This window comes from Gobio gobio, assembly GCF_949357685.1.
Source record: "Gobio gobio genome assembly, chromosome: 25".
NCBI lineage: Eukaryota > Metazoa > Chordata > Actinopteri > Cypriniformes > Gobionidae > Gobio > Gobio gobio.
The window spans coordinates 36,749,154-36,761,881 of record NC_137121.1 but is presented as its reverse complement, the minus strand read 5'-3'; the positions used below and the strand labels follow the sequence as shown (position 1 = coordinate 36,761,881).

At 42.6% G+C, this 12,728-nt stretch overlaps 1 protein-coding gene across 2 annotated transcripts in view; it reads left to right on the top strand.

The window, feature by feature from the left end:
- The window catches only part of nfat5a (nuclear factor of activated T cells 5a), a 36,538-nt gene extending 24,053 nt beyond the window's left edge, over positions 1-12,485 (top strand). Inside the window, exons 7-13 of one of the 2 annotated variants that reach the window (XM_079808759.1) lie at positions 1,589-1,723; positions 2,085-2,137; positions 2,234-2,366; positions 3,679-3,753; positions 3,832-3,941; positions 4,062-6,357; positions 10,928-12,485. In XM_079808759.1, coding sequence (XP_079664885.1) covers positions 1,589-1,723; positions 2,085-2,137; positions 2,234-2,366; positions 3,679-3,753; positions 3,832-3,941; positions 4,062-6,357; positions 10,928-11,139 — 3,014 coding nt within the window. In that variant the 3' untranslated portion in view covers positions 11,140-12,485. Of the gene's footprint in view, positions 1-1,588; positions 1,724-2,084; positions 2,138-2,233; positions 2,367-3,678; positions 3,754-3,831; positions 3,942-4,058; positions 6,358-10,927 lie in introns of both variants that reach the window. The other variant, XM_079808758.1, reaches the window with a different exon arrangement.
- Positions 12,486-12,728: the final 243 nt, after the last annotated feature.

Here is a 12,728-nt window from a genome sequence, read left to right as displayed (position 1 = left end):
GTGGAAGTACCGACCCTGTGCCGAAAAACTCCATCTCATGTTCTCCTCCAACTTTAAAATCATCCGACATCGTAGTTTTCCCTTTATTTCTGTAAAGGCCGTTTGATTTAGTCTTTGCACGTTTGTTTTAACACTGGGTCGGTACTTCCACCTACGTCACGTGACCTTTCGGACGTGATGACGTCATACGCCGTGAAGAAGGACAACACCGAAGTCAAGCATTCATGGTTAAAAAGTATATAGAAATTTATTTTTGTTGAAAATGTCTGATGGTTTGTCTAGATCAGACTCTATTCCTCTGGGATCGGTCAGAGCCTCTGAAGCTCTTCCTCTGAAACTGCAGTGATTTGGACCTTCAACCGTTGGTTCCCATTGAAGTCCATTATGTGCAGAAAAATCCTGGAATTTTTTCCTCAAAAAACTTCATTTCTTTTCGACTGAAGAAAGAAAAACATGAACAGCTTGGATGAGATGGGGGTGAGGAGTAGGGTTGGGTACCGTTCACATTTTAACCGGTATCGGTACCCAACTGTACCTTTTTTCGGTACTTTAGGGATTTACATCAATAACTATAAATAACCTGTAAGTCGTTTATAGAAGTGTTATTGACATTATGCCAGAGCTGCCCTGGTCTCTGTCTGCCATTGTGTGTGATGTTTGATTACTGTAATATTTACTAGATAGTAGGCGACTAGATACTTAAATTCAATTAATAAAAACAACCATATTATTTTTTTCTTTTTAATTTCATTTCTATGAAAAGATTTCCCACAAATGATGTGCTGTGTATTTTCTGGTAATCAAATGAAGATATAAGATATAATTAATTTAATTTATCTTTTAATATAATTAAACTTTTTTTGTCAAACAAAGTTCTGCACAACTGAGCTTTATACGGTTAAAATTAAAACAGAATTTTTAAAATGTATTACTTAAAAAATAACGTTTTGATTATTATTATTACATTTGTGTTAGTATTATTAATTGAGACGTATCTAAATTCTACTGTACAACAGTGATGTATTTGTCAAGATAAACCAGACTTTTATTTTGACAGGTTGCCGTGAAGACCTTTGAGTTTCTGTGTGTTTATGACGGTAGTTTTTCTCAAATGAAACGGTTAAATGCTCATAAAGTGACTCTCAGTGGCTCTGGAGATGACGTTCGTGCGTTCATGTCCTCTTATGAGACGACAGAAATGGAAACATGCGACCGTCATAGTGATAGTGAGTGCGAGTGTGTGTGTGTGTGTGTGGTAAACCGCACTTCTACGGCATTCATTCGCACAGAGACACGCAGGATTCGTATTTAAATAGTCTTTTTGCGGTTTTAATATTCACAAACACTAGTCTATATCACCAGATGCGTTCTCAGGTACCGAAATTTGGTACCGATTGATTTAATGTGAATCAGTACTCGGTAGTACCGACGTAATTCGGTCGGTGCCCTTAAAAGTACAGAGTTCGGTACCCAACCCTAGTGAGGAAATTATCAGGAAATGTTAATTTTGAAGTGAACTAATCCTGTAAGGGGTTTTATTTTCCACGTCTGTCAGTGGTTGTGACTGTATTCTTTGTCACATTTTCAGCTCAACCTGCTGGGGTGCCAGAAATCCTTAAGAAGAGTCTTCACAGTTGTTCTGTCGCAGGAGGAGAGGAGGTCTTTATCATCGGCAAGAACTTTCTCAAAGGAACCAAAGTTCTTTTTCAGGAAAATTCTGCAGGTATTGCATGCATGGACATCGGGTTCTCAAACTCGGTCCTGGTTGGAGAAACCCTGTCTGTCCTGCAGAGTTTAGCTCCAACCCTGATCAAACTCACCAACCTGTGATTTTCGAGTGATCCTGGATACCTTGAATAGTTTGATCAGGGTAGGAGCTAAACTCTGCAGGAATGAGTTTGAGGAACCCTGTCTTATACCATAAAAACCAATACCTTTACATTGGGTATTAGCTAAATGCCCCATACTTTTGTTGCGCACTCACCTTTCAGAATGCAAATTTAGCTTTTTGAACATACTCCTTATCTGTAATGTTTGGCACCAAAGTGCATCTTTTTCCTTGATGTTTTTATTTTTCCTTTCAGATGAGAGTGGCTGGCAAGCTGAAGCCGAAATTGACATGGAACTTTTTCATCAGGCAAGTGCAGGACACATGGTATCACAGTTCTGGTGATAATGCTTATCATTCAAAAATATCTTGTCTAAAGCGTCTTCTCAACATAATTCGCTCCAGAATCATCTAGTGGTGAAGGTTCCCCCATATCATGACCAGACAGCGGCCTCCCCAGTGTCTATTGGGATTGCCGTAGTGACAAACGCGGGGAGAACGCATGATCTACAGCCTTTTACCTACACTCCTCTTACAGGTTGGTGAAGAGAGGATGCATTTATGATATCAACAGGTGTCCAGCAAAGATGTGTTGACTGTAAACAAGGGGTGTCATTTTCTTCTTTGGAAATAAAGAAAGACGTACAGTTGGAACCTGTGATATTTTAGAGGAAATGGCTTGTAAGAGTTGGGTTCTGGTGGTAGGGATACTGTTTGGCCTATGATTGTTTGAAAGGAATGATGAGCCATGCTTGTCTTACTTGGTATACTTGGGTACATCAAGCAAAGTTACTTTGGTAAAACATGTATGGAATCGTACATTTTTGTATAGCGTTAATTTGATCATGCTGATGGCGATTTGTAACTCTCCTGGAGTGTCCAATTACATCGCATTGGTACATTTGCACCTGAATGCTGTCCGACAGAAATGCAGGATGAATAGTAGGGCTGCGGGCTGCTAGTTGAACGGAAAAACATCAAGAACAACGTCTAAAGATTACAGGCTATTGTTTTTGTGAATATTGCTATGAAGTAGGGCTGTACGATTAATCAAAAAATAAAGGCAGACCTCTTTCACCTGCGTCCTCATAAAGCTTTGTCATTTGTATGCTGTGTTTTAAGGCCTGCCATTTTTAAAGATTTTAGACCATCAAATGTGTATTATGTTGAACTAATGCCTGATATATTGTGACACACAAACTCACAGACAGTAGCTCGCACATCACGTGAAGATCGCGCAGAAACACTGTGTCAACGCCGTCCTGTGACTAAAGTAGCTAAGAAACTCAACCGTTATAGGCGTATATTTTAATACCTTTGAAGTACAAACCACAGCTTCATAATGAATAGAGACGGTATGAGTAATTCACACACACCATCTCCCTCTCATTAATGCATTCAGATAAATGTAATGTAGGCCTACTGTGTTAATTTATCTGTATCTGATGTACAACAGGCAGAAATCTGCCCCATAGACAATAACTTCTGAAAGTGAACCATTTCCTTCAAGTATTTTAAAATCACAAAGAAATTCACTTTTTCATTAGGAAAAAAAAAATTCCACCTTTTAATAGTAGAAAATATTTACAGTACAAACCTTATCAGGAACTTACTCAAAAACCTTATGAGGGCAAAAAATGGAAAGCAAAAAAGAAAAGCAAAATAATCGTTCATTAATCGTAATCGAGGTAAAATGTTCAATTAATCGAGGTTTTTATTTTTGGTCAAATCGTTACAGCCCTAGTATCGTATAATTTTCCTTGTGAAATATTGTTTTAGTGACACTCCTTAATGGGACAAAGAATAAGATGGCACTAGTAGATTCACATATTTTAACTCTTTTCATACAGAGAAAGTTGAACTACCAGTGAAGTCAGAACTGCCAGCCACAGTTAAGGCTTGTACCTTTGAAGAGCAGATAAAAGGTGTGGCATTATCAAAAATACTTTCATGTCTTGCTGCCGAACAGCTTTAAAGTTTAAACTCAAATGCTTTGTTTACAGCAATGCAAACTGAGACCAGTTGTCTCAACAACGTCCTAATGTTGCCTATGGTCAAACGAGAAGAACCTATGGAAGTCTCCTGCAACGCAACACCTTCAGACATTTTCAAGGTACTACCATTCTCAAAACCCATCCCCTTTTGAGTTAATGTTCCAGTTTTCCTTTAGTTTGTTGCTTTTATGAACAGGGCAGGAAAATTAACAGATTGTTTTCTTATTTCCGCAAAGCAGCCTGTAGAGGCCCTTAGTTCAACCCAACAAATCTTGGAGATAAGCACTGTCCTTCCCTCTGCCACCAAGTCTTTTCCAAGCCCTGTGGCTCTCCAACCCGTGGACTCGCAACAGTCATCGGCTCAAATATTTACGACTCAAGAAAGCTTGTCCACCATCCAGAAGCAGGACATTCCTTCGCCCGCATCCTTCCAAGTGTCCTTGTCAGAAGACACAACAGTTCTCCAGCCGGTTCCCCCTCAGGTCCCTCAGCAGTTCTTGCGGGAAACCCCGGAAACGTTGTCTCCAGAAGACAACAGTACAGATGGGAGTGGAATGGTGTTGGTGGGCATAGACTCACAGAACCCTCCATCCCAGCAGCCACAGGTTCAGGCGCTTTTGCCCCAGGATGGGGTAGCACAGCTAGAGAGGGCAGTAAGAGAGCTGCAAGCACAACAGCAGCTTAACTCTGTACTCTACAGCCCAGCGCCGTCTGCAGAGAGCCTTCAGCAACACGTCCAGGAAAACATGAACAGTCTAAGGTTGGGTGGAAACGAAACCACTCTAACCAACCAGCAACAGCAGCAGCAAGAGCAGAATATACTGGAGAATCTGCATCAGCAGCAACAGAAGGCACTTGTGGATCTGCAGCATCAACAGACAGTCCTTGAAAATTTACAGCAACACCAGAAGGTCTTGGAAAACCTCCAGCAACAGGCACTCGGCAACCTTCAGCAGCAGCAGCAGCAGCAAACACACAAAGTCCTGGAGAATCTGCAGCATCAACAACAGCACCAGAAAGTTCTCGAGAACATCCAGCAACAGAGTTCAATAGTGACTCTGCAGCATCAAAAGGTCATTGATAACCTTCAACAGCAGCAACAGCATCAGATCAATTTAGAAACTCTGCAGCATCAGGAAGTATTAGAGAGCCTAAAGCAACAATTGCAGTCCGAGCTCTTGCAGACACAGATTCCGATGCAGTGCACCCCTAGCTTCACAAGCGAACAGCAAAGCTCCTCACAGGCCAATAGTCTATCACAGCCCTCTGAGGGCTTCCTCCAGAACCCACCCCAGCAGCAGACTGCGCTTTTCCAACAGACTGGAGGTCTAATGACCATTCAGACATCTAGCTTTCTGCAGCAGCCACCCTCTCAGCCTTCACCGCCTCAGACGCTTTTTCAGAGTCATAACCCCTTGACTGAAACGCAAGACTCGCAGACAGTACTCTTTGGGTCCACAAAGCCACCACAGGTTCAAGCAGCCTTATTTCCTGGCACCATGACGATGCTAACAAGCACCAATCTGCCCACAGAACAGCAGGCTCCTTCAGCTAGCCTGTTTATTACGCAAAGTGTGTTGCCTAGCCAGCTACCATCGGATAATAACCAGAGCCAGCAGCAGCAGCAGCAGCAACAGATAACCTTCCTCACACCCATGCAGACTTCTGGAACAGATGCCCAGACTGTCTCACTTTTTCAGGGACAAACACAGTTGTCCACCCCAATGGAACAACAGTCTCCTCAACAACAACAACAACAACAACAACAGCAGCAGATGGCGGCACCCCAACAAGCCCCTCTTTTCCCAAACATTACCACAATATCCCCAAATCAACAACAAACACAAACAGGCATATTGTTCTGTACCACAACCATCAATCCCCATGATCTGCCCCAGGCTCTGTTGTTCAGTGGCCAGAACCAAGCTTCACTAGGAAGTGACCGCCTCCCGGAAAATATCTTTCAGGAGCAGCAACCCATGCAAGTTGTTCCCAGTTCTGAAAACGTTACTGTGAACAACCCTTCAAACCAACCCACCGTCCCGGCGGCCCAGCCAACCCCGAATCCTTCAATTATTTTCCCACAAGCCAGTGTTGTGAGTGTTGCCCAACAAGACTCGGCAGAGCCCATGTCTTTTCAAGACCAGAGCACCGTTGTGAGTGACCCCTCTGCCAGTATGCCTTCAACACGGACAGAACTCTTTCAGGACCAGCAACCCATGCAGGTTGTCCCCAGTGCCAGCAGTGTAACCCCTGTCTCTCCTACGGACCAACCTTCTGTCAACAATTTTTTGCCTCAGTCAGCAATTTTAACCCTGCAAGGTGGTGTAAGTTCTCAGGAGTTACCTCCAACTGCTGCAGCAGCCACCATATTTAGTGGACAGGGTGGCGTGGCAGTGAGCGGTCTACAGAGCTCCACCCCTACCACCCCTCAGCAGCCGCCCAGCCAACTCTTTCAGACAGCTATTGGGGGAACTCTCAGCCAGCCTGGACAGCCAGGACAAGCAGGCCTTTTTCTCTTTGAGATTCCCAGTGGTAAGTGCAATTAAGTCGACGGAGTTGCAGTCATAGCAAAAACAAAAGATTTGAGGGGGTACTGGGTACCATCGGGACATGCTCTGTCCTGGAGAACCTCCACCACGGCACATTTTGTATGTCTCCCTCATTGGACACACCTTATTCAAGTCTTGCGTCTCTATTAAAGGGATAGTTCACCCAAAAATGAATATTACCCCATGATTTACTCACCCTCAAGTCATCCTAGGTGTATAAGACAAATACAATCAGAGTTATAATAAAAATGTCCTGGTTCTTCCAAGCTTTATAAAAGCAGCCCAAAATTTGAAGCCCAAAAAAAGAGTATCCGTCCATTATAATATGAGAAAAAAGCTGGCACGCCGATTACGTCGTACGTAGTGTAAGTGTTTGAACTGCGAGAGGCGTTACACTTTCTGCGTAAGTTGAATATGGAAGGTGGTCCGCTAGAAGCTGGATATTATACTTTATAAAGTGTTAAATATGGATATTTTTCTTACACAAACCCATCGATTCACTTCAGAAGGCCTTTATTAACCACCGGAGCCGTGTGGAGCACTTTTAAAATGGATGGATGCACTTTTATGGACTTTTGGGCTGGGTTAGGATTAGATTTGGGCAAAATTTTGGGCTGCCATTCACTGCCATTATAAAGTTTGGAAGAGCCAGGACATTTCTTTTATATAACTTATTGTGTTCGTCTGAAAGAAGAATGTCATATACACCTAGGAAGCTTTCCTGTAGCTCAAACAGTAGAGCATGGTGCTAGCAACGCTAAGGTCATGGGTTCGATTCCCAGGGAAAGCAAGAATTGGCAAAATGTAAAATGTGTACCTTGAATGCAATGTTAGTCGCTTTGGATAAAAGCGTCTGCCAAATGCATAAATGTAAATGTAAATGTTGAGGGTGAGTAAATCATGGGCTAACTTTCATTTTTGCATCCCTTTAATTGAGCTGGTGAGTTGAATTAGATGTTTTAGACGAGGGAGACATCCAAAATATGCAGATGTGAGGGATCAAAAACCCTCTTGAGAAGTTGTTTTTGGCCTAATGGCCAGGCCAAGTCAACATTAAATCAGAGTTGAAATCTTATCAAATGACTGCAGAATGAAATACCATTGGGTCATGTTGAGATGTTCTGAAAGAGGATTCTTGACCCAGTCCAGGGGTGTCCAAACCTGCTTCTAGAGGGCCACTGTCCATCAGAGTTTAGCTGCCTCAATACACCCACCTCAAAGTTTCTAGTATGACCTTTATAGTAAGACCTTGATTAGCTGGTTCAGGTGTGTTTAATTGGGGTTGGAGGACAGTGGCCCTCCAGGAGCAGGATTGGACACCCCTGGCCTAGTCCCTATTAAAGTGCCCCTATTATGTGTGTAATGCAGCTGTTTGTGAATGTAAACGTTCTGCAAAGTTGTAAAGTCGAGTGCGCTCGCTAAATAAAGTTATTGCCTCCCAAAAGAAAGAATCGTCTCTGACCCGGCTAAACGAGTCGTCTGTAAGTTGAATCCCACGGAGTAACGGTTCTATGTCACTAGATATATTGGTATAATGCCCGCCTAGGTTGAATGTTGTCCGTCCGCGAACAACTTGACCCGCCCTTCAATGCAGGGTTTTACAAGCAAAACACTTGCTCTGGAAAGATGGGTCAGTACCCAGTTTATTTGGACCAACTTGCTCCTCAGAATCACAACCTGTAAGTATGATCAATTATTTATGTATATATTTTCTACCGGGTGTTACCAAATACATAGCTTAGTGTTTTATATTGTGTACGTTTCCGGCTAACTCGCGTTATTACTGTCTTACTGAAACACTTCTGCTAATCAGCCGTGGGCCACTGTTACCTAAAACTGTCAATGCAGATATCTTTAATTAATGTAGTAAGAACGACAAAGAATGGAGCAAGATTTGTTTTTAGGAACGTTCGTGACATCAGTCATTCACATTAGTGCTCGGCTAATGTATGCGCTGTCACTGATACAGTTCCCGCATGTGCACCGCAATAAATCCGAAACATGGGTTTGTTGATGGACATGCTCTTGTTAATGCTGATGGTGGGGAATTACAGCTGCAACATCTCATAATGAACCTCAGTGAGGAGCGCATCATTGAGAAACGTCCCGCTCGAGTCGTCCTTGCGATGGAGGTTGGGGTTGAATAGCTAGCTCTTCCAATGTTTCGTCATCGGACTCTCGCTCGGATTGATATGATAAAATCGACGCCATCATTACTGTCTTTACAGTGTGTACAATCACTGAGCTTTAGGAAGCCTCCGGAGCTGAAGTTCAGTTATGGTAATGAGCGTTTCGCTTCTGACACGTGCTATAAGCGGTAGACCAATCACAACAGACCTGGGGCCTCATTTATAAACGTTGCGTACGCACAAAAGAAGGCGTGCGCCGCTCTCTACGCAATAATTGGTATTTATAAAAAGCAAACTTGACGGGAAAATGTGCGGTCCTTCACGCAAGCTCTGACCCAGGCGGACGCAAAAAAAATGGGTGAAATGAGAAATGGCGACACCGATGGAAGAAACGTGAAAGTGTGTGAAACTGTAGACCGTTGTGTAAAAGAAATGGCAATACTGCCTCTCATAAATAACATGAAGACTTCACAAAGCAAGTCTTACAAATAACAGCCTACACGAACACCCGTTTGATCGATCTGCAGTGTAAAACAAACAAAAATTACAACAGAAATGCAAATTAACACATATTTGCAAAAAGAAAAGTGAAATATGTTCTGCAATAATATTGGCATGTTATGCAATTCATCCTCATAAATAATATGGTAAACAGAACGAAATAATGTGCAAAACTGATATTCTCGTCAATGTGTCCGTCTGGCGGAGCAGATATAGATGCAGATAGAAAACTGCAAGACATTACATTTGCACTGAACTATTTCCCATTTCCACGTAGATTATAACCGACATCTGTAGCTTGTCAGATGCAATTAAATGGATGGAAATAAATGCCCCATCACAATGTGTAATGACGCACGATGGCTGATCTTGAGCTCTAGAAGATGTGGCAAATGGAAGGATTCGGAGTGAACGCATCTTCAGACAGCAAGAGGACACACTCTGGCGATGGAGCTCTAGACGCTTTTTTGCCTTGACTTTGATGTCCGACCATTTCTTTTTTATTTCGGCCACGGTCTGAGGTTGTGAGGCTAAAGCATTTACGGCGTCTGCAACCTTTTGCCACTCAAGTGCCTTTTTGGCATTAGTAATGCCCACACTGTGCCCTCCAAAACAACATTTTCCACCTCGCCAACGATCACTTCTACTTCACATTGAGTGAAGTTACTTTTTTTAATTTCCTCTCTGTATTTGCCATGATTTCGCAATTGATGAATATTAACTTGTGGGCGTTTCACAGACTATTTATGGGCAACTATGGGCGTGACATGAAGCCGCAAAAGCTGCGCTACATTTAGGATTGATTGTGAGTTATTAAAGGGTTAGTTCACCCAAAAATGAAAATTCTGTCATTAATTACTGACCCTCATGTCGTTGGACACTCTTCAGATCTTCAGACACAAATGAAGATATTTTAGTGTAAATCTGATGCTCTGAAAGGCCTCCATTGGCTCAATGCACTTTACACTCTCAAGATCAGTGAGTCGATTCAGCAGTTTGGATCGCCAAATTTCAGCAGTTTGACACGCGATCCGAATCATGAATCGACTCACTGATTCATAACGCTTCGAAGCTTCATGAGGCCGTGTTTTGAAATCGTCATCACTATATAAGTCATTATTTAGGGTTTTTTTGCGCACAAAAACTATTCTCATCTTCATAAAGTTATTGTAGAGCCGCTGTAGTGAGATGGACTTTGTAACTTTAGTCTTTAGTGTCTTTTAAGGGTCTTGAGAGTGTAAAGTGCATTGAGCCAATGGAGGCCTTTCAGAGCATCAGCTTTACACTAAAATATCTTCATTTGTGTCTGAAGATGAACGGAGGTCTGACGGGTGTCCAACCACATGAGGGTCAGTCATTAATGACACAATTTACATTTTGGGTGAACTAACCCTTTAAGGGAAAACTGCGTAGGATGTGTGTGCGCACGTTTTATAAATCCGAATATTTGTGTGCGTACGCACGTCCTATGTTTCATCCGTACGCCACTTCTGACGCAAATCCTACGCAAAGTTTTATAAATGAGGCCCCTGGCCATCTGACCAATCAGAGCAGAGCAGACCAATCACAAAAGACCTTTTGGCCAATCAGAGAACAGCTGGCTTGTGGAAAGGAGGGATTTAGAGACAGATTCACCCGTCGAGTTGTTTGAGAATCACTGAACTCTGAGATGTATATTATGAGAAAATGAAAGTGTTTTTGACCTTTGATGCATGTAAACCTGTTGTAGACAAAATTAGCATAATAGGGGCACTTTAAACAGTGGGACTTCTGGGACTGGAGTACTGCCCACTTTTAATGATCCAGTGAATCCTGATGGATAAACCCAAGCCATGTCTCTCATGAATCAATGTGCAGACCTTTCTACATTGGATTTATTGCAGAATGAGCCTGGAAAAGCCTAATCTTCCTCTCTTTTATTAGAATGTGGGCCGCTCATAAATTCTCCCGGCCCGGCGTTGTCGGATCAGCTTGTCACCATGGGTCACCACCCGGGTTCGGATCAGAATCAGACTAATGCGCAGATTCAGACCTTACTGGACCAGTCCAACAACCTCGACGACAAGATAGACGAACTTCTGGAGCGTTTTCAGGAGCAGGGCAAGACGCTCCCTAGGGATTTCTTGGACCATTGAGGATAAGTGGTCCACCGTCCACACGCTCGTCCTGCTCCTCTACATGTGGGGCGTCTTCATTATATCCGTGTTTCTGAACGCTTGTCATGTGTTGTTCTTTGGTGGGACGTGTGCGCTACGGATCTCCTTTTCTTGATGGACACACAAGGGTCCACTTTATATCGAGGCCACCGTTTGGCATGTCAGCATATCATGTGACCCGTTAAGCCATCGAGTGTATTGGCACTTTGCTACTTTGTATTGTGTTCTTGACTTCCAGTCCTCCATTTTATTGGCATCATTGATCTGTTTTTCAGTAGAACCTCTAGTGTAATATTAAAATCAAGAGCTCTGTTGCCGTTGAGATACTAATACATCGTGAATGAATTTGAAATATATTTAGCACTTTAGGGAGATTCTCCCTTTTAGCTTTGTAACCCATACGTGTCTCCGTGGCTGTCGAAGCGTCTCATGTTTTGATAGCTTTTCTAAAAAACAAAAAAACAAAATGTGTTTGTGTTTCCTCTTCTGAATATAGCCATGTTTGACGTGTCCGCCTAATCTCCGTTTTCACACGACATTCGACATGTTTTTAGTTTTATTTAATTGTATTTAAGAGGTCCAAGACATGAATTCCTATCAGGGATGTGCCGTTGAGATATGTGAACTGATCGCGAGGTGTGTGTGTGTGTGTGTGTGTGTGTATAGACGTTTGTCTATATGAGGTGCAGCTACGTTTGATTTTGAGTTGTATGTGGTTTGTGGAGATTATTCAAACAAGCACAAGCTTGGAACGGGATTGGTTGTGTTGGACTCGAATGAGCGTCTTCCATCCGTGGGACTCGGAAACAAACTCAAACTGAAGATGTTTCGCGTATTTTTTGCGCTCCACGGAAGAGAGAAGATCACGCAGGTTTTGAAAGGCAGGATATTTATTGTTGGAGCTAGGAGAGTGTTTTTGGGCAGCTTAAAATGGCGGTTTGGTCCATGTTTTACTTGAGGGTTTAAGAAGGGATCGGTTCCCCCCCCCCCCATCTCTGATCAGATCTCAAGCGGTCCCTGCGCGACAATCTCGTCATGCAAGTTTATAAACAACAGCTCGAACGGAAGATTTCGGCGAGGTGCATGCTGGGTAATTTACTCGTACAGGGTTTTATCAGATATGGACTTGATGGGTTGTTTACATCCGTCTTCAGTTTTTAAATGGTTAATAATTTATCACGCCCTTACCGAGGAGATATTTTTTTTTTATCGTTAAATCACATTTGTCTTTTTAAAAAAGCTTTTTTAAGACTCCAGTGTGCTCTATTCTTCATCAACACATGATTACGTCAGACCTTTACTTGTCTTTATATCCTTTATTCTTTAAAAAAAAAATGCTTTATGTAACAAATTGTAAATATTAGATTGGCTGTTTGCCGTGTGCTGTTCCTTTGTGAGGTAGCAGTTTGTTAAGCGCGCGCTCTTTGTAGTAAACAGTGTCTGGCCTGCAGGTGAGCGGCGGACAGACAGTATTTTTGTACGACTGAATCCTCCAGATGTACTGTGTACATTTGAGCCATTTTAAAGTGACTCGCCCTTCTCTACTTCTGTCCTTCTCTACTTCTGTC